The sequence below is a fragment of the Emydura macquarii genome, unplaced genomic scaffold (genome assembly GCF_026122565.2).
Source record: "Emydura macquarii macquarii isolate MOO-44397 ecotype Brisbane River unplaced genomic scaffold, CSIRO-AGI_Emac_v2 contig_629, whole genome shotgun sequence".
NCBI lineage: Eukaryota > Metazoa > Chordata > Testudines > Chelidae > Emydura > Emydura macquarii.
The window spans coordinates 8,361,056-8,381,930 of record NW_027130766.1 but is presented as its reverse complement, the minus strand read 5'-3'; the positions used below and the strand labels follow the sequence as shown (position 1 = coordinate 8,381,930).

Here is a 20,875-nt window from a genome sequence, read left to right as displayed (position 1 = left end):
CTGGAACTGTCAGGCCAGTGGGCTGGGTTTCTGATTTGTCTCTGCACAATGCAATAGTTGGCTCCTGGCTATGTAAAATCAGAGCAGAAAATGAAACAGTGTTGCTTCTCCCTGCCTGGTTTTCCTGATGCTTCTTCACACCAATAGCTGTCCAACACCTTTATTATACTCACTATACTCAATCCCTTAATAACATATTACAGCAGTGGGTCTCCTCTTTTCAGATGGCTTTGTGGCTTCATCAGAACATAGGTTTTCAGCCCTGCGCTGCTTTGTGAAAACTGTCTGATTCCCACTTCCTGGTTAGTTTAATATACTGTATATTCTCTAACAGGGGACTAGATTCTGCCTTCGAAGGGCAATAGACTGACATTCTGAGTTGTCTTTCAATCTCTAACTTCTATGATCCTAGCCAACATCAATACATAGGTAGAAATTACCAGTGGGAATAGTTTGTGGAGCTAAAGTATTTTTGCCCTACAGGGTTGAGAGAAAGTTTAATTGATGCTGCCTGGTCTGTACCTGTCCTGTGGATAAAGGGCCTGATTGGAAGCACTCCAACTGACTTCAGTGGGCTTTGGATCGGATCCAAACAAGGATTTGTTCCCACAGAGCTCTCAAACAGATTTGTAAATATTTTCATTTGATTTAAGATGGGTTCAATCTCTTTATTACCCTGAGAAACTGCTGGGTGGAGTCTGAATGTCTCTGTGTCTCCAGTGTAACACTGTAAAGGTATGTTAAAAAGTGGCCTTGAGCAATAACCTGCTATTCTAAATCATACCACACCCTTCCTTTGGGAACAAAAAGGAAACAGAAAGACTTCCTCTGTGAGCTAAACAGTCTCTAGTGGAATGTGACAAAAGCATGAACAGATCAAGGAGAAAAATGATGACTCTGGATGTTGGCTCAGACTTTAAGGGTGATGAAAACCCTGGGGAATGTCAGAGGGAAAAAAGGACCTTGCAATGGCAACGCCCCTCGCTGCGGGTATTAAAGGAGCTCAGAGTCAGGGGGGAAGTTAGCTCTCTCCTTCTTTCACAGCTGAGCTGGGTGACGGTCTGCTTTAGATCCTCCATCACCTTTCACCATGACCACCAGTGTCAGGCAATATTCCTCATCTACCTCCCTAAAGGGGTTAGGTGGATTAGGTGGATTAGGAGGTGGTTCCACACGGGTTTCCTCAGTGCATCTTGGAGGGCCATACAGAGCCCCAAGTATCCATGGGGGATCTGGTGGCTTTTCTGTCTCCTCTTCTAAGTATGTCTCTGGGGTAGGAAGCAGCCTGGGTGGTGGCTATGGGGGGAGCTACAGTAGCAGCTTTGGAGGTGGCTATGGGGGTGGTCTTGGATGTGGCTATGGGGGTGGTCTTGGAGGTGGCTTTGGTGGTGGCCTTGGAGGCGGCTTTGGTGGTGGTGATGGCATTCTCCCTGCGGGTGAAAAGCAAACTATGCAGAACCTGAACGACCGTCTGGCTACCTACCTGGACAAGGTGCGGGCTCTGGAGGAGGCCAATACTGATCTGGAAGTTAAGATCAGGGAGTGGTATAAGAAGCAGGGTCCTGGTCCTGACCGTGACTACAGCCCATATTACAGGACAATTGAAGACCTGAGGAGCAAGGTACGACAGTATTGTTAAAAAGTTGTGATGTCTCTTGTCTGAAACTCTTCATTAAACTGCACAGGGGCACTGAGTAATAATTCTGTAACTAAAAGCTGGCAATAAAAAGCAATCCAATTGTCACATTTGCCAGATATCAGGGAAGGGGATTTAGTAATTTCTTAACATCAGTTGTTTAATTACATTCCTCCAGAAAGAACAAATGGTGTATTTCTTATTATGAGACTGTATGAAATAGATACAAGAGGCAGTAAAGCAGCAGCAGAGTCTTACAGACGTTGCTTTAAGCTGATAACATGGTACAGTGTGATACTCTATAAACAAACTAATTTATAGGTAATGCGTCTATCTGTACACAAATCAGGATATACTTCGTGTTCTTGTATATGCACAGAATTTGCAAACTTCTCACAATTGCTTTAGCTCATCAATACTAAACTGAGTGCAGAGGGTTACAAATGAGAAAATGAAAGGAACTGATAACAAATTCCACAGCCTTCTTGCAGGAATGATCAGTGCAAGGCCTGACTTGTTCCATAATCTCAAAACCAGGAGTGTTTGGAGCAATTTCTCTCCATTCAGGTTTGATTTCCTGTTTTCACTTCAGGGGAAAGCCCAAGGGTTGATTTTTTTCCACATACAGCCACTTACAAATGGTCATTAGCAAACCTAGGGGACTTTTGAGCAAAGCAGAGGCCGAGAGCCTCAGCAACACAGGAGCAAACTAGACACATCGTTTTCCCTTCCTGTCACTGGCACCATTTTTGATGTTCCTTCCTCAAAGCCTGGCTTGAAGCACTTCTCTCTGGAGCCTTTGGATGGATGATCTGTATCTGAGTGTGTACTACAAAAACCAGATATAATGAGCACCTGCTCACTACTCTCTGTTCAGCTTCTGGGATGATCCTCTTCATAGCAGTGAGTGTGACTGAGCTCCAGTACAGAACAAATGGACACAGGCTTTGCCATACAAGAGCACACCATGGGCCCACCAGTACTGCCTGTGGAAGTCACCAATACCTGATGCTTCAGAGGATGGCTCAGCTCCCCTCCTGTCCCCTCCAATATTCCTGCTATGACACTTGCACACAGCAGTATGCTGACCGGGGAGGGGGGGGGGGGGGAGAAGAAGGTTGGTTCTTTCTTGAATCATGTGGGATCAGCAAATGCCCTGAAGCATGAGCTCCAGTGCCTTTATCAGACCTTGCACATACTCAGATGTTATCATGCTGCCTTTTGCAATTCATCCTGTGGGATAAGCAGGAAAGGGAGGCTGCAGGGCAGTCAGACACTGCCTAGGCACACCCTCCATTCTAACTCAGCACCGCTTCACTTCTCCATAGTACAGTCACGTAAATCCCTCTGCACAGGAAGTTCAGTGCTGCTCCTGGCCCTTCCCTAAACATTTACTCGGCCTGGATCCCACAATCAATCAAGAACATGAAGAGATTTTGAAACGTCTTTTCCATTTGCTCTTTTGCTCTTTCCCCCAGATCCTTGCTGCCACTGTCGACAATGCCAACCTCCTCTTGCAGATCGACAATGCTAGGCTGACGGCTGATGACTTCAGAACCAAGTAAGTGCTGCTACCCTTGGGAGTGGGAACAACAAAACAGCTGTTCCTCATGGGGATCCTCTGGTGCACTTCACGCTTCTTCACATGCACCATGACTGGAGAAGAGGAAGAGTTCCTCTCTAAGAGGGAGCTTCCTCTTCATTTCCAATGGGACAACTGACACCATGAGAAAAAACCACTGCCAAAAAATGTGCATTTGGCAAAGCACATAAGGGACCAAAAACTTGGAAGGAACTTGAGAAATGTCTTGCTTCCAATAGAACCAATCTTTTTTATTTAGTTTGCATGAAGGACTTGATCTAATTTACATATCACTCAAAACACACAGGACTGGGGCAATGCTGCTATCAGTAACTTAATGGGAGCAGAGTTACACGTTTAAACAGAAGCATTCAGCTTGGAGCTGGATATAGAACATGCCCCCTAACTGCCAAGTAATGTTACTGGTCTTATCAGAGATGTGACCAACCATCCAATGGATACTGCACCTCACTCACTGTGTCCCTCATTCACCCAGCCACCCACGCAGCATAGGCAGTTATAAGACATTGAAAGGATGGCAGCAGCATGAGGAGAAAAAGAGGGTGACAAGTCAGTAATGAGCACCCTTTTTGTGCTTCAAGGTTTGAGACAGAGCTGGCCCTGCGCATGAATGTGGAGGCTGACATCAATGGCCTGCGTAGAGTCCTGGATGAGCTGACCTTGGCCAGAGCTGACCTGGAGATGCAGATTGAAAACCTGAAGGAAGAGCTGGCTTATCTCAAGAAGAATCATGAGGAGGTGAGGATGAAATCAGGCACAAAAGAGGGGATTTATGAATTATAGCTAAGGGTACAATGGAATCTAGGCAGGCCAATCCTTTGCAATAGGTCCAAGCTTTGGGATTTGGGCAGGTAAAGAAGTGGGGGTAATCCATTCTAAACATGTATTCTGTAGGTCCCAGGTAAGTTACATCCACCACTTACCACTCAGGTAGTTTCTACCTGAGCCACGCCATTGACTATAGGAACAGAGCCTTTCACTTTGTCGCTAGGTTGTGAAGCCACCTCATGCTTGGGATTTTATTTGCCAAACTGAAACTGAAACCCCCAAAAGATTTTTGTAGGTCTCTACACAGGGTGCAGGTGGGAAAAACCTCCTCCGATGTGCTGTGGTGGCCTGTACAGTTAAGATGCCATGAATATAGTGTGTCTCTCTTGTTATAGGAAATGACTGTACTACGTAGCCAGCTGGGTGGAGAGATCACTGTGGAGATGGACGCCGCTCCTGGGATTGACCTGACCAAGATCCTGGCTGACATGAGAGAGCAGTATGAGAGCTTGGCAGACAAGAACCGTAAAGAGGCCGAGCAGTGGTTCTTCAGCAAGGTGCAGAGTGCTTGAATGAAGAAAGACAATTTGGTGACACTTTTGGCTGGAGACAGAGCTTTACACACCATAATTCGTGCAGTAACTATGTTATTTTCCTTTGTTGCAGACAGAAGAGCTGAACCGAGAAGTAGCCATGAACACAGAACAGCTGCAGACCGGCAAGACGGAGATCACGGAATTAAGACGCACCTTCCAGGGTCTGGAGATAGAGCTGCAGTCCCAGCTCAGCATGGTACGTGCCAGCGGCTCCCCACGGAGACACACACACGGGCAGGGGAGGGGAAGGGAAGAGTGACCCCTCTCGCTGAATTATTTTCCTTCTATCTCCATGTGTAGAAAGCTGCTCTGGAAGGCACCTTGGCAGAGACTGAAGCCCGCTATGGCACTCAGTTGGCACAGCTGCAGGCCATGATCACTAGCGTGGAGGAGCAGCTGGCCGAGCTCCGATGCGACATGGAACGCCAGAACCACGAGTACAAGATTCTCGTGGACGTCAAGACGCGCCTGGAGCAAGAGATTGCCACGTACCGCCGCCTGCTGGAGGGCGAGGATGCGCAGTACGTAAAGGGAGTTGATCAGCTAGAATGCCATGGGGCAGGGCTGGCTAATAATGAAACAGCTGAATAAACTGTATCAATGGAGGCTCATTTGGAAATAAATAGTTAAGATTCCTAGGTAGTTGTGAAGACCAATAAGTGATGGCTCAGTGATTTATCCTGTTATAATCTTCAGTGAGAACCTGTCATGGGAGGTATTTACTGTCTGAATTATGGAGTGTAAATATAACCTTTCCATATTGTGCTCTTGGGGAGACAGCATTGTCCAGTAGCTATGTTAAAATTCTAGCTTTCAGGACTTTTGGGTTCTATTCTTGGCTCCTTCAGCAAGTGCATTTCCATGGGAAGTAACTAACGAACCTCACAGGAGGGTTGAGAGGCTAATATAAGGAATGTGTCTAAATCCCTTCACACACTTAAAATCCTTCCAAGATCATATTTCCTGCTAAAATTTTAACTCTAGAAAATTTCCAGGAGAGGACACTGGGGACTTGCAATCTGACATAATAATGAAATTCATCAGACTTGGGTCAAAACAATTATTTCTTCCCATAAGAGGCCTGCATCTTTGTTACCTCACTGCCCCCTTACCTCTGGTGTCTATATCTCTAATTTTCTCTCTTTTTTTCCTCTTGTAGCATCGCCTCTAAGCACACTTCAGCAAGAGAAGGTAAGAATTTGTATTGTCTGAAGTACTGATCACACGTTTCTGCATCATGTCCTTATATACTGAAGATATTATTAAGACAAATATCTGTGTAAATTGAAAACAGGATATGCATTTATGACAATCAGTTCTGCAGATACACTAGTTAGGATAAAAATTCCAAAGGGTGATTGGATTCTTGGGACGGCTGATCAGTTAATCACTGTGCAACTTGATGAAAGGGCAGACAATCCTCAGCTTAGCACCACATATAGAAAAAGTCTTGGCTAACTGGACTTGGCTAATCAGTCACCAGTATAATAGTTATAAAGAAATACTCAATATTAAGGCTGAACAAAAATTTTCTGTCTATACTGTTTTTTGATGGGAAAAGTGGGTTTTTGAGTAACCAAGCTTTTTTCACAGGAAGTATCTGCTTTCCAAGGAACTTTCTATTTTTTTGTCAAAAAGTAAAGAACCCCAGAGTGAAATCTTTTTGGTTTTCAGTCAAAAACCTCAATTTTTCAGTAAAAAGTTGAAATTGTCAGTGAAAAAATAAACCTTTTCCAGCCAGTGCTGCCCAATCAGCTCTTTCCTTCCATTTGTGTTTCCTACAAAACCTAGTATGAAATGGCCCCTCCTTCACTTTCCAATATAGCACTGGAAGGTCCTGTTTAGCCGAGAAGATAAATGAATTGCTAAAATCATGTATTCACTCCTTTTAAAAGTAGTGCTAAATTCATTACTGTTTTCCTCAATTGCTTAAGACTCTTATAGGTGCCTAATGAGAACACACCCAATGATAATACATCAAAACACATCTATCTTTCCTTCTCCCCAAGTAATAGTTTCTTCTCTCTTTTTCTCCCTTGTAGGACCCACGACCACCCGACAAGTCCGTACGATCGTTGAGGAAGTCCAAGATGGAAAGGTGATTTCTTCCCGTGAGCAGGTCCATCATTCCACCCGCTAAGACTACAGACCACTCCACAGGATCCAGTCCTGAGCACCTTGGACACATCAATATTGAGATTGTCACAGAAAGGGAAAGAAGACTCTGATCCATGCGTGGTAGATGTGTAACACTGTCACCAAGGCTGTGTGGGCTGGGCTCTGTTAGTGTATTCCTTCCCTCTTCATTCTGCTTCTGTCTCCATCAGCCTTGTTTGAGTGCCATCCTGCGCTCTTGCCTGCTAACGTCAAATAAAGCTTTTCTTCTCAGACATGCAAACTAGAGTCTTGTCTTGGTCATTCTAGGGGGCTGAGACAGGCCCTCCAAGGGAAAGTTGGTGCTGTTTGCTAGGGCTTCCATCAGCACTCATGGGCAACTAGAAGAAGGAATTGTTCAGATGTTCACTACAAGGTGCTGTATGCTAGATGACTGAGTGCTTTGAATTAATGCACCAGGACTAAATATTAAGGCAAAGAACTAGTGGCTTTATTGATCACATCCAGCCTGGCTGGAGTTCTACAGTGAAACGAAATAAACAGTCTCAGATATTCTGCCCTAAGCTAAAATGGTCTCTAAATGTAAAACCTGAGATAGACTGTTCAGGAATTGTCTCAGCTTTGGTTGTTTCACATCCTGGTCAGGGACACAAGTGGCCAGAGAGGAAAGAAAGAGATGGGGCTTCATTAACTCATTGAGTCTGAGCCAAGGAGCATGGTACACAGTGAAATAAAATGAATCACAGACGACATCGTACCAGATCCCTGCCAACTGTCATCCACACTGAATTAATTTAGCTCTTACCTCTCTATCAGCACTGGTTGTGCTACATAGGCATCCACATTTGGTGGTAAAATTATCTTGTGCCACAGACGAGTTAATGGTACCGTTGGCTGACCTCTTCATCAGTACTAATATAATTTCAGTTTCATTCAGTGCGACTTTCTTGGCAGGACAAGCTGTACAAGTGTTTCCAAATGGTAAGAAAAAGGCAGACCCCTCAGATCTGACCTGCCCAGGATAAAGTTATTACATGTTGTGTTTGGGGTTTGATCCCCTGTGTCCAAGTGTTATTACTATCCATTCCTGATGCAGTGGTAGACTGACACACTCCACCTCTCCTGACAGGACCAATAGTTCCTGGAAGACAATTTCAGCTACTCAAGGTATGTTTGCACTGCAATCAGGGGTGTAATTGCAGCACACACAGACATACCTGGGAAGCTTTAACTTAGCTAGTTCAAGTCCTCATAGCTGTGAAACCACAGTGGCACAAACTTTTCGACCCAAGTAATTACCCAGGGTCTCAGGCAGGCTTGTGCAGTCTGTGCTGAAGCTGCCAACAGTACATCACTCCCAGAGCTAGCTAGATTACAGCTAGCTCAGGTACTTCTGCAGGTGCTGCAATTACACAGCCCAGTTGAAGTGTACACTTGCCCTCAGTCATGGCTAGATTTTGCCACCATTACTCCCTTTAAGCTGTACCTTGCTCCACAAGGTTTGAAATCAACAGGATGATTCAGAGACAGGTATTGCTGAACATGTGTGAGACTGGCAAAATCTGGTCCTTCAATTTTAGGCCCCTGTTTTCAGGAACCTTAACCAGGCTATGTGCTGGTATAGCTAAAGATAGCTCTGGTTCTCCATGAAAAGGTGGAAAGGAGCCAGAATCACAGAACTTACATGACCATCAGCATTCCGCTCAGATTTTACTGAGGTACATTATAAACATGAGCCATGAATGTAGGGTTATGATCAGCAACATTACTCTGTAAGATTACCATCTGGTTACCGAATGCATTTGTGCATTTATATAGCATCATGGATGTGCCTGGCATTTCATAAAAGGAAAATAAAAGGACAAGATTCCTCTCCTGACAAGTTTTCAGTTAAAGCATGTGTCTCTGGAGTCCCGTCTGCTCAGTTCTTTAACTGAAGGTAGGAAACTTGTCTTTTCATTTTTCTCTTGTGAATGCCAGGTACACCCACAAAGCTACATGACTTTTGTTGAAAGAACAAATCAAACAATTAAAGAACTAGGAGAAATAATTAAAATTATTTCCAACGTAACTGGAGAAGTTCAGGTTCAGATTCTCTGGTGTGTCCACTGGGCCATCAGAGATGACTATGTTATGAGTTCCTCTTTTGCAGGCTGCCTGTACACTGGCCAGAGTGCAGCACAGGTAACAGTGTTCCAAACATATGGATATTCCCGTGGGGGAACCATGGCCCCTGCCTGCTCTGACACAGCCACTACACCCGTGCTGCAGGGGGGTTGGCAAAGCATCCAGCCACACTGGCTCTGTTCTAACTGCAAATTCACGTACCGCAGGAGCATCCACTTGTGAAAGAGATAGGATATAAATCATACAATGGTTAAATAACACAATTAATTCATTACCTCTACTAGGTTTCTTATGTTCTTTGGATCTGTGTTCCTTAGCTAAAGTACAGCCTGGAGAATTACTATAAATGTATGAGTTTTATTAGCCAAAATAGCTTTTAAAGTAGACAAGAAATTACAGAAAGCAAGAAAGATGAATAACTTTTACACATCTAAGCCTATAAACTTGATAGTGAAATACCTGTACACATCAGACAGTTTAGTCAGTTGGAGGGTTTTAACTCAGGTACATACTTTTAGAGAAGCATTATGCCTATCATAACAAGTCATTACTTGGGTAAAGAGTACACATATAAAAGTCATTTTTCTAACTATGAGTTAGAACTGGCATGAAGGCGGGTTCTCCAGCTCAGCTTCACCCTTGCACTGACGCGTTTTGAGATAGATAGATAGATAGATAGAGAGTTCATTCTGGTGAGTCTATCAAGGTGATTCACTTATGACAGGTGTATTGCTAATCTCTTTCTGGATTTCACAGTGGCCTCCCTAGAGAGGACTTTAAAAGACAGGGCTAATATTGTGCTTGTCAGCAACAAGTCTTTTGTTGTTACCAAGCAGGGGGCATTCTCGCTGGCCTGGTGATGATAGTCCCACTGACAGTCTCTCTCATCCAGATGTTTTGGCTCCTTAAGGAACAACGTGTTGAACAACACAGGGCACTTTATACATGTTCTCCTGGGTGGCACAGCCTGGTTCCTCTGTTTGGCAAAGCCGAGGAAAGTGATCCATACTTCTGGAGAAGATCTGAAATGTTAAATCAGGATATAAGCTGTGTCTCTTCTCATAACTCAATGAAAAAACAAGGCATCTCCTTTATAGATTCTTGCATTGTTGTTTGGAAAATTCCACCGTCTTCATGGAAAATATCTTGTAATATCCCAGTTTGTATAAGACATGTTGGGCCATACACTGAACACCTGCTAGCTGATCTCTGGTCAACAACCTACTTCCACACATTCTTTTCCATGGGCTCTTCTATAGGAAGGTCCTTTGGCCAACGTTGCATGTCTCCAGGCTTGTTCCACTGGCACTTTTAGCTATCTATTGGTTGATCACAGGATGACTATGACCTGCCAATGTGATATGGCCATGAAAAAAGCTAATGGTTCTAGGATGCATCAGATGAGGTATTTCCAGTAGAAATAGGGAGGTTATATAAGGCGCTGGTGAGACCTTATCTGGAATACTGTGTGCAGTTCCAGTCCCCCATGTTTAAGAAAGATGAATTCAAACTGAAACTGGTGCAGAGAAGGGCTACTAGGATGATCCAAGGAATAGAAAACCTGCCTTATGAGAGAAGACTCAAAGAGCTTGGCTTGTTTAGCCTAACCAAAAGAAGGTTGAGGGGAGATATGATTGCTCTCTATAAATACATCAGAGGGATAAATACCAGGGAGGGAGAGGAATTATTTAAGTTCAGCTCCAGTGTGGGCACAAGAATGAATGGATATAAACTGGCCATTAGGAAGTTTATACTTGAAATTAGACAAAGGTTTCTAACCATCAGAGGAGTGAAGTTCTGGAATAGTCTTCCATGGGGAGCAGTAGGGGCAAAAAACCTAGCTGGCTTCAAAACTGAGCTTGATACATTTATGGAGGGGATGGTATAATAGTAAATATCCCGAAGACACATCCCAGCCCTATTTCACCCATAAGTTTCATCCCATTTCCCGTAAGAAGGGAGAATGTCCTGTAAAGTGCTCCAGTGCAGGTTAGATGGAGTTGTACAGTCCAAGCCTGCTCGGAAATGTACATTTGTTGCTTGTGAGCAATAGTCTTTTCCCCCTTTTGTGGCAGATGATCTAAGAAACATTATTTCCAGCTTTTGGGAAGGGGATTGTTAGGGCCTGTCTAGGAAGACAGTAAAGTGGTTGGCAGGGCACAACACGTGAAGAAATATGCTTTTCTCCACACCCTGGAACATTATTAAGTAGTGCCACTCAGATCTGTGCCGGAGGGTTTTCAGTCGGGGGGAGTTTAGTACTGAGAATTGAGACAGCAGAGCTCAACCTTATTCAACCCTGCTATTTTCTGAGTCCCTTAGCTCTTCACAGGTAGTTAATATCTCTTGAGCAGTTGGATTTTCACATTGGTGTGTATATCGCTCGGATCTATGCTCTCAGGGCAGGGAGCCACAAGAGAAATCTCTGATAACATCTGATTAGCTTGTTCATTACATTAATGATACAGAACAGTGTTGTTCTGAGCATTATTCTTTATCCTCAATTCTTAAACCAAATAACCGGTCCCCAGGCCATTCAGATTATTTTCTTTGGTTTTTCTTTACACTGAACCGTCCTCTTTCCTGGTGAGCTCCATAATTTCTAAACTTCTACTATTTAATAGCCATACTTTGGCCTTTTTTAAATGACTTGGGGGATTGCAGTCTAGTTCTTAGCGGCATGTGTTGGCATCACAAAATCAACTGTCACATTCAACTCTAACTGGGCCCCTTATTGGCCGCCTCAGCAGAGAGGCCAAGTACTGAATTGGCCATGGGGCTGAATTCCCCTCTCACCTCTACAGGGAATCTTCCAGGACGGTGTGAAGGTACAAGGGCAGGGTGCTTTGTGGAGAAAGCCTGCATATTTGCTGCCACTTGTGTCTCTTCTGTGGATACACAGAGAACTTGGGTTCAGAGCTGCCAGCCATGCACCTTTCACCAACATCATACTCACCAAATTAAAGACACACATTAAAGATTTTATTTAAGCCTCTTCCTTGAAACACCACATATCACAACAGATTTACTAAGCACGCAGTTATTACTGGGAATGGTGCTCTCTGTAATACCACAGAGAGGGAGAGGGAGAGAGAAAAAAATGTACTTCGTAGAAATGCTGCTGGATGAGTCTGAACAGCTCAGTCTCACATTCAGCCGTGTAAAACAATGTTAAAATGTAGCCGGGAGCAATGAGCCTCCCACTTTGAATCACACCTGAGTGTACATTTGGAAACAAGAGGAAACATAAAAACACTCTTTGTAAGGTAAAGTGTTTTTAGTGGAATGTGATAAAAGCATGAATAAATCAAGGAGAAAAATGATGATTCTGGAAGTTGGCTCAGACTTTAAGGGTGATGAAAACCCTGGGGAATGTAATAAAGAAAAAAGGACTTTGCAACGGCAACGCCCCTCGCTACGAGTATTAAAGGAGCTCAGAGTCAGGGGGGAAGTTAGCTCTCTCCTTCTTTCACAGCTGAGCTGGGTGACGGTCTTGGGCTTTAGATCCTCCATCACCTTTCACCATGACCACCAGTGTCAGGCAATATTCCTCATCTACCTCTCTAAAGGGGTTAGGTGGATTAGGTGGATTAGGAGGTGGTTCCACACGGGTTTCCTCAGTGCATCTTGGAGGGCCATACAGAGCCCCAAGTATCCATGGGGGATCTGGTGGCTTTTCTGTCTCCTCTTCTAAGTATGTCTCTGGGGTAGGAAGCAGCCTGGGTGGTGGCTATGGGGGGAGCTACAGTAGCAGCTTTGGAGGTGGCTATGGGGGTGGCCTTGGAGGTGGCTTTGGTGGTGGCCTTGGAGGTGGCTATGGGGGTGGCCTTGGAGGTGGCTTTGGTGGTGGCCTCGGAGGTGGCTTTGGTGGTGGCCTCGGAGGCGGCTTTGGTGGTGGCCTCGGAGGCGGCTTTGGTGGTGGCGATGGCATTCTCCCTGCGGGTGAAAAGGAAACTATGCAGAACCTGAACGACCGTCTGGCTACCTACCTGGACAAGGTGCGGGCTCTGGAGGAGGCCAATACAGATCTGGAGGTTAAGATCAGGGAGTGGTATAAGAAGCAGGGACCTGGTCCTGACCGTGACTACAGCCCATATTACAGGACAATTGAAGACCTGAAGAGCAAGGTACGACAGTATTGTTAAAAAGTTGTGATGTCTTTTATCTGATTTTCTTTATTACAGATTGCCCTGTGCTAAAAGGTGAATACAGAGGGATTAACTGATTACAGGTATAAAAAGGGCTTCATAGAAATACTGTGCCGAGATACAAATGAAAGAGAGTTAGCAATTTACAATCATCTGTGATTTAATGATATTCCTTCAGTAGGAGCAAACCTGCATTTCCTATCGAATGATTTCTAATAGGATCAGGAACCAGACTTTGGGGCAGGAAAGTAACAGCAGGAGCACACTCACTCATGTTCATTAGATGAATCCTGGTAGGATTATACGCAACTGACTAAGTACCAAATATTACTTACACTCCACGTATGTGCTTCTTCTGCCAGATATTTAGCTCTTAGAAGGCGGTGAGCTTTCAGGGCAGGGACATGTTATCTGTTGGCACTGTTCACTTAATGTAGAACACTTTGTGAACACACAGATGCTAAGATTATCACAATGATTATTATAATTACTACTAGCCTATTACTAGGCTGAATTTAGAGGTTAAAAAAGAAAACAAACCAAATGATAACAAGGCTGTGGGATCTTTGCAATTCAGGAATGGCTGACACAAGACCTAACATTTTCCATATGCTCAAAACTAGGAGGATTTAGAACAATGTGGGCATGGTTCTGGTCTCCCTTACACCAGTGTAAATAAGGAGTGACTTCACTCAAGTCAGTGAGAGCAGAACCAGGCCTGCTGACTTCATTCTAATTCATTTTTGTGTCTCAGCACTTTCAGAGTAAGGTCTCGTGAAAAGGCCTGAGGGACCCGCTCACTGCAGCACCAACATTCACGCCACTCACTGGTTACTTGTGTAGTTTGCTTTCATTTTATTTTACATTTCTTTCAGTAGGGTAGATTGTGACATCCTTACTCAGTCCTTACTCAGACAAAACTCTCATTGAATGCGGTGTCATTGGCAGTCACTGGGAGTGTCTCTTGAGTAAGGATGCAGTCACAAATGCAAAATTTATCTTGCTGTCAGTATATTTTCCTTATAAAGCATCAGCAATGAATGTCAGCAAAATATCAGGAGTGCAGAAGCACAGAAGCTCAGTGAGGCAGGTGAATCAGACTCCAAACTAATAAGAAGTAATAATACATAGTACTGTAAGCTCTCATGCTATTTTCTTTTCTTCTCTTTGGCTCCACTTTGCTAGATTTACTTAGAACCCCAGGTTTGGTTTTCCTCTCCCTGGAGCTTTGGGTTGGGTTATTATTCCTAAATTTGTAAAGGGAGCTCAGACTTGGTGAGATTTTCTGCTGAGTGAATTCAACTCGGCTTGTGCTCCTTCCTCAATCATGAGAGTGTGACTGACAGCAATGAAAGTCCTGCAGCAAGAGAATAAATGATTGCTACTTATTATTTGAATGACTGCTGTGCTTAAGAGCCTAGCCACAGGGAGACGAACCCAACCCAAACTTGAAAACTATTTCAGAGAGATTTTTTGAGTGAACCAGAATTGAAAACCTCTCAGTAGCATTGGAGCTGAACTGGAATTGAAACAAAACCTAGTAACTGGTTCAAAATAATAGGTTCAATAATCAGATGCTGAGGGTCTCTCTCTGCTCCAACCTTAGAGAGAGAGGGGCAGGGACTACACTTCCCAGGAAGCTATTGGAGGAGACGACATGAGAGGGAGGCGAGGGAGAGGGATTTTGGGATTGGTAGTTCTCCTGTCTGTTATGCCCAGCTAGAGGATTGTCCATGGAAGGAGACTACAACTCCTTCCGCTCTCTGTCTTCTCCCTCCTCCTGCTTCTTGCTGAGTGCTAGTGTTCCTGCTACACAAGCCAGCATAGAAAAGGCATTTTCTGGCCTGAATTTCATTTTGTCACCTCAGTGGTCAAATATGACTGTCAGAGTTCTGGAGGATGTTGTACTAGTGCATGCAAATAATTAGTTTAAAGTATTTTTCTATAGTGAAAGAAATATTTATCACTGCACTCTTTTGCTAGGAATTACAGTGTAAGCATAAGAGTGTGTGACATTAATCTACAGGAAATGTATTTGATTTGGTTCATATACGTTCAAAGTGGTTGAATCGGTTACTGATCCATGATTTGAAGTTAGTGTCTGAACCAGAACTGAACCGGAGAGTTAGGAAGTATTGATGGAACCAAACCAAAATTTTTAATGGTTCGACTCCTTGCCTAGCCATTGATCAGGACCTCATTGTGCTAGGTGCTGTATAAATACAGAACATAAAGAGAGTTCCTGTCCCAGAGAGCTTACAATCTAAGTATAGGAACAGAAATAACAGATGGATACAGACAAATCGATGGGGAATTACAAGGAAACAATGAGACAATACTGGTCAGCATGACATGCAGTGGTCTCGGTACACCAACAGACTAACCATTTTATACAGTCTTTGTCATATTAGATCTGACCAGTGGTCAATCAAGTCTCATATGCTGCTTCCTGTATTGACCAACACCTGATGATTCAGAGGAAGGCAAGCCTGCCTCTCCACCTAGATAATAATACACACAACACTGTATGGGAGGGGGAAAATCCTTCCTGACCGCTGTAAACTACTATCATATGTCCTGAAGCATGAGATCTGAGCATCCTTACCTTAGCATGTAGTTGCAAACATTACTGGTCTTTAAATTATCCAGCTCTTTCAAAAATCCAGCTAAAATATTTGAAGTTGAAGGAGAAACTATATGGGATGAGTCACTGCTTACTCACTACCTTTCTTTCAAACGAGCACTTCACAGTTCCCAAATGAATACCCGGAGTCTTATAGGCCTGCAGATGATACATGATATGTACAATAAAAGTATCTAGAGAGACAGATGCAGAGGGCCTGATTCTCATTTACACCACTGCCATTTTACACCATACAGGCCATGTAAAGAGGCCTTAAAGTGGGTGTAAATTATATTTGCACACACATTAGGGCCTGTTCACATGACTAGACCAGTGCAAAGGGCCCTTAGTGCAAATGACAATTTGGTTCATACCAGAATGTCTCGTATCTCTATGGTACGGTTATGCAAATTCTACCGTATAGGAGTGGAAGTTTAGTGCTGGCACTTCTCCTAAACACTGACTTCTGTTTGCATCTTAATTAATCGGCAATCTGGAATTTTTGAAACGTCTTTTTCATTCTTTTTTCTCACCTCTTTTCTCTCCCCAGATCCTTGCTGCCACTATCGACAATGCCAGCGTTGTCTTACAGATCGACAATGCCAGGCTGGCAGCCGATGACTTCAGAACCAAGTAAGTCCAGGGCCCCCTGAAGCACCAGTGAAAAGGGCAAGGTGTAACAAAGCTATTCTGCTGGAAAGTCCTTGTTGTTCATTGCATTTGAAGATGCTTCCCATGTTCCCATGTTATGTTGTGACTAGAAAAGAGAAGGAGGAAATCCTGTGTAAAGGATGACCTTTATCTTAGCTTCCATGAATTTGGAAGAAACTTTTGATACACTGCGGGAAACATTGTTAGCAAAAATGCCATTCAAAAATATATGAAATTTGGGGAGGAAAAGGAAGTGAAAATCGGTACCAGCTGCATGTGCCTGAGTTTTTTATCTTTTTTGCACTTCAAGATTTGAGACAGAGCTGACCCTGCGCATGAATGTTGAGGCTGACATCAATGGCCTGCGCAGGGTCCTGGATGAGCTGACCTTGGCCAGAGCTGACCTGGAGATGCAGATTGAAAACCTGAAGGAAGAGCTGGCTTATCTCAAGAAGAATCATGAGGAGGTGAGGACGAAACCAGGCACAAAAGAGGGGATTTATGAATTATAGCTAAAGGTACAATGGAATCTAGGCAGGCCAATCCTTTGCAATAGGTCCAAGCTTTGGGATTTGGGCAGGTAAAGAAGTGGGGGTAATCCATTCTAAACATGTATTCTGTAGGTCCCAGGTAAGCTACATCCACCACTTACCACTCAGGTAGTTTCTACTTGAGCCATGCCATTGACTATAGGAACAGAGCCTTACACTTAGTTGCTAGGTTGTGAAGCCACCTCATGCTTGGGATTTTATTTGCCAAACTGAAACTGAAACCCCCAAAAGATTTTTGTAGGTCTCTACACAGGGTGCAGGTGGGAAAAACCTCCTCCGATGTGCTGTGGTGGCCTGTACAGTTAAGATGCCATGAACATAGTGTGTCTCTCTTGTTACAGGAAATGACTGTACTACGTAGCCAGCTGGGTGGAGAGATCACTGTGGAGATGGACGCCGCTCCTGGGATTGACCTGACCAAGATCCTGGCTGACATGAGAGAGCAGTATGAGAGCTTGGCAGACAAGAACCGTAAAGAGGCCGAGCAGTGGTTCTTCAGCAAGGTGCAGAGTGCTTGAATGAAGAAAGACAATTTGGTGACACTTTTGGCTGGAGGCAGAGCTTTACACACCATAATTCGTGCAGTAACTATGTTGTTTTCCTTTGTTGCAGACAGAAGAGCTGAACCGAGAAGTAGCCATGAACACAGAACAGCTGCAGACCGGCAAGACGGAGATCACGGAATTAAGACGCACCTTCCAGGGTCTGGAGATAGAGCTGCAGTCCCAGCTCAGCATGGTACGTGCCAGCGGCTCCCCACGGAGACACACACACGGGCAGGGGAGGGGAAGGGAAGAGTGACCCCTCTTGCTGAATTCTTTTCCTTCTATCTCCATGTGTAGAAAGCTGCTCTGGAAGGCACCTTGGCAGAGACTGAAGCCCGCTATGGCACTCAGTTGGCACAGCTGCAGACCATGATCACTAGCGTGGAGGAGCAGCTGGCCGAGCTCCGATGCGACATGGAACGCCAGAACCATGAGTACAAGATTCTCGTGGACGTCAAGACGCGCCTGGAGCAAGAGATTGCCACGTACCGCCGCCTGCTGGAGGGCGAGGATGCGCAGTACGTAAAGGGAGTTGATCAGCTAGAGTGCCATGGGGCAGGGCTGGCTAATAATGAAACAGCTGAATAAACTGTATCAATGGAGGCTCATTTGGAAATAAATAGTCAAGCTTCATCTATGTGAAGAACAATAAGTGATGGCTCAGTGGTTTATACCCTGTTATCATCCTCAGTAAGAACCCTGTCCTGGGAGGTATTTATTCTCTGCAGTACAGAGTGCTCCCTCTGCAGTGCTGTGTTTAAAGCAGGAGACTGAGAATTAGAAGAAGTGGTTTCTTATCTGGGCTCTGCTGCTAAGTCATTGAGCAAGCTTAATAGTTAATTTACTTCTCTAGCTCTCAGTTTTTCCATCTGTAAAAGGGGTGTAAATAACATTTTTCTGCCTAGGAGGAGTGGGGAGTTATTTGATAGATATGTAAAGTGATGTGAGATGCTCTGATCTTTTTGAAAGTGTTTCCTCCCAGTGTTAAAACACTGGACAATTTCAAGGAGACTCAATTAGGCTGTTGCAGAAAGTGAAAAGCATGTTCAAGTCCAAATGAATATTGCCAGGTGTGTTCTAAATCATTAATTCCCAATTTTTAGGGGGCTAAGATTTTTTAGCATCTTTTGTGACCTTGCTGCCTCTCTTCCCCCACTGAATACAGACCTTGTGATCCAGAAGATGTGTTCATATCTCTAATTTGTCCTCATTATTTTTCCCCTTGTAGCATTGCTTCCCAGTACTCTGCAGCTATGTCCTCGCAGTCTGGTAGAGATGGTAAGAATGTGTCTCTTGTTCACATCTGTAACAAGGTGCTTTGCAATGTACAAGCTAATCAGTTAACACATTGTGCAAGCTGATCACTAACGAATTATTATCTGTGGAGAATGAGTGGAGGGGACAGGAATAGAAAATCCCCAAATGAGCATTGCCCTTAGAAGCAGAAGGCCTTAGAAGCCCTTACTTGGGGTAAAGGGACCTTCTTACTGAGTTATCAAATAGTGCTTTATGAAACCCATCGCTCTGGGTTCATGGAGAAAAGGGAAGTTGGTTCTGAGGCAGCAGATTACATTCATGTGGGTTTAATCTTGTCTTGAATTATTTTGAATTCTGTGTTTGGAGCAATCTGAAAAATCAAATAATACCTAAACCTTCAAAAGGTCACCTAATTTTGTTTAGCTGGGATCAAGTGTGTAAACCTATCACTGAAATCTGGAGCCGGAGGTACTGGCTCAAATCTGAGCTAAAAGTTGCATGCAACTAGTTCAATCTTCACTTGAAAGATTTGCAAATTGTGGTGCATCTTTCTATGAATCCAGGTTGAGATTTTGCTTTTTTTTTTTAGCCTTGTTTTGGTGGTTTATACAAATTAACTGTTGCAGTCACATTTTTTTGCTTCTCCTCTCAAGCAATGAACAATTGTTTGACACAGTATATTCAAGCTGCCTAGGGAAATTTTATACACACTATCTCTCCATGCTCCAAATAACTGTTTTTCTCTTTTCTTCTTTGAAGTAATCACATCCACTCGTCAAGTCCGGACGATTCTCGAGGAGGTCCAAGATGGAAAGGTGGTCTCTTCCCGTGAGCAGGTCCAGCTTTCCACCCGCTAACAGTACAGAGCACTCTATGGATCCTGCTCTCAACGCTTGAGGCACTCAGACGCAATAAAGAAAGAGATTCACTGAGAGACACATCTGATGAAGTGGGGTGCAGCCCACGAAAGCTTATGCCTGCAGAAATTAAATTTGTTAGTCTTTAAAGTGCTACAGGACTCTCGTTGTTTTCACTGACAGACCCAGTCGCTGTATCTGATTGGGCCATGGAGAGTACTCAGCTCAGTTTGTGCATTCTTTCCCTTCTCAGTGTCTTGCATTCTCCTTCACCTGTCTTTGAGTGCTGCACTGAAGTCTGCAAATGTCTAATAAAGCTTTACTTCTCATTCATGTAAACTGAAGCCTCGTCTCTAACATTCTAAAGGCCTGATGCAGGCCCTCACAAACCTTTGGTGCCATGTGCCAAGATATCCAAGAGTCATGGGCAGCCAGAAGATGAAGTTGTTCAGAGATTGAGTGAAGGGGAAAAGTATGAGGGATAGGCTTTCCAAATGCAGCAGAAATAATCTTGGGGAATGTTTTGTCACTCAGTGGATTGCTAGGAAATACCTGGGAATGGCTGAGTGAAGAACTTTATAGGATTTATTGATGGTGGAGGTAACAGGTGGCAAATGGTGCTTGAGACTGAACAAAATGTAACAGTTTGCAGGCATGCTAATTAAAGCTAACAATACTGGGCTCCATTCTGCAATTGGTAAGTCACACAGAGAAGCACTAATGAAGTTGTATCATTGACTTCAGTAGGACTAGTACTTTCCTAAGTACTACTCAGAGTGAGTTACGACAGCAGAATTGGGCTTACTGCAATTTAACTGACCAACCTGGGCACTAAAATACCTGCACAAAGGACTCTGGTCTTGAGAAACGGAGATTTTACTTCTATGAAATGTTCAATTTGAGGAGTACCCAGTGTCATGACTTGTATAGAGACAACATTTGGATATATTTATCAGAAAAGGAGGGAATTGCTCCAAATCCATCTTTGTAACAGAATCCCACTATATTTCTAAGTCACATTATAACATTAGAGTAAATTAAATGAAAAAGCTACAAAGCACAAATGTTATTTCAGTTCCTATTTTCTTATTTAACTGATATAGTAACCACATTATTAGGCACATTATATATAAAATGTCCACAGACCATTTTAGAGGTCCCTTCACATTACCTTGTGGTTATATTTAACAGGTTCCAAAGGAATCATCATTTACTCTGCATGGTGTTGAAGAAGAATTATTTACTTAGTTGGAATTTTCTGGACTGTTATTATAACCATTCCATGGAAATACAGGAGCCAGTCACCATGTATGGAAACTGTAGAGGAACTGCCTTATAGGATTGCACTATGTAGCTTGTATGATGGAGGGAGGAGAACCTGGTTCTGCCTTTAACTGT

At 43.8% G+C, this 20,875-nt stretch overlaps 2 protein-coding genes across 11 annotated transcripts; both read left to right on the top strand.

The window, feature by feature from the left end:
- Positions 1 to 1,090: 1,090 nt before the first annotated feature.
- Positions 1,091 to 6,988, top strand: LOC137148469 (keratin, type I cytoskeletal 14-like). Of its 8 annotated transcripts, none has more exons than XM_067541293.1 (9): positions 1,091 to 1,340; positions 1,401 to 1,621; positions 3,115 to 3,197; positions 3,821 to 3,977; positions 4,403 to 4,564; positions 4,674 to 4,799; positions 4,904 to 5,124; positions 6,034 to 6,050; positions 6,646 to 6,988. In XM_067541293.1, the coding sequence occupies exons 1-9, from the start codon at positions 1,091 to 1,093 to the stop codon at positions 6,741 to 6,743; spliced, it is 1,335 nt and encodes a 444-aa protein (XP_067397394.1). In that variant the 3' UTR covers positions 6,744 to 6,988. The 8 variants fall into 8 exon arrangements, with proteins under 8 accessions (XP_067397394.1, XP_067397392.1, XP_067397391.1 ...); XM_067541291.1 differs by lacking the exon at positions 6,034 to 6,050 and adding exons at positions 5,384 to 5,395; positions 6,242 to 6,255 and having other exon boundaries at positions 1,091 to 1,621; XM_067541290.1 differs by having other exon boundaries at positions 1,091 to 1,621.
- Positions 6,989 to 12,369: 5,381 nt separating this feature from the next.
- LOC137148468 (keratin, type I cytoskeletal 14-like) lies at positions 12,370 to 19,742 on the top strand. Of its 3 annotated transcripts, none has more exons than XM_067541284.1 (9): positions 12,370 to 12,619; positions 12,752 to 12,972; positions 16,167 to 16,249; positions 16,578 to 16,734; positions 17,160 to 17,321; positions 17,431 to 17,556; positions 17,661 to 17,881; positions 18,592 to 18,641; positions 19,380 to 19,742. In XM_067541284.1, exons 1-9 carry the CDS (start codon positions 12,370 to 12,372, stop codon positions 19,475 to 19,477), a joined length of 1,368 nt encoding a protein of 455 aa, XP_067397385.1. In that variant the 3' UTR covers positions 19,478 to 19,742. The 3 variants fall into 3 exon arrangements, with proteins under 3 accessions (XP_067397385.1, XP_067397384.1, XP_067397383.1); XM_067541283.1 differs by having other exon boundaries at positions 12,704 to 12,972; XM_067541282.1 differs by having other exon boundaries at positions 12,370 to 12,715.
- Positions 19,743 to 20,875: the final 1,133 nt, after the last annotated feature.

What these genes read in the sequence shown, in the direction of transcription:
- LOC137148468 (XM_067541282.1), top strand. Translation starts at nt 12,370, where the DNA reads ATGACCACCAGTGTCAGGCAATATTCCTCATCTACCTCTCTAAAGGGG. An exon ending in CCTCGGAGGTGGCTTTGGTG is followed by an intron (nt 12,716 to 12,751) that starts GTGGCCTCGGAG and finishes GTGGCCTCGGAG; the next exon opens with GCGGCTTTGGTGGTGGCGAT. An exon ending in AGCAGTGGTTCTTCAGCAAG is followed by an intron (nt 17,322 to 17,430) that starts GTGCAGAGTGCT and finishes CCTTTGTTGCAG; the next exon opens with ACAGAAGAGCTGAACCGAGA.
- LOC137148469 (XM_067541285.1), top strand. Translation starts at nt 1,091, where the DNA reads ATGACCACCAGTGTCAGGCAATATTCCTCATCTACCTCCCTAAAGGGG. An exon ending in AGCAGTGGTTCTTCAGCAAG is followed by an intron (nt 4,565 to 4,673) that starts GTGCAGAGTGCT and finishes CCTTTGTTGCAG; the next exon opens with ACAGAAGAGCTGAACCGAGA. An exon ending in AGTTGATCAGCTAGAATGCC is followed by an intron (nt 5,157 to 6,603) that starts ATGGGGCAGGGC and finishes CTATCTTTCCTT; the next exon opens with CTCCCCAAGTAATAGTTTCT.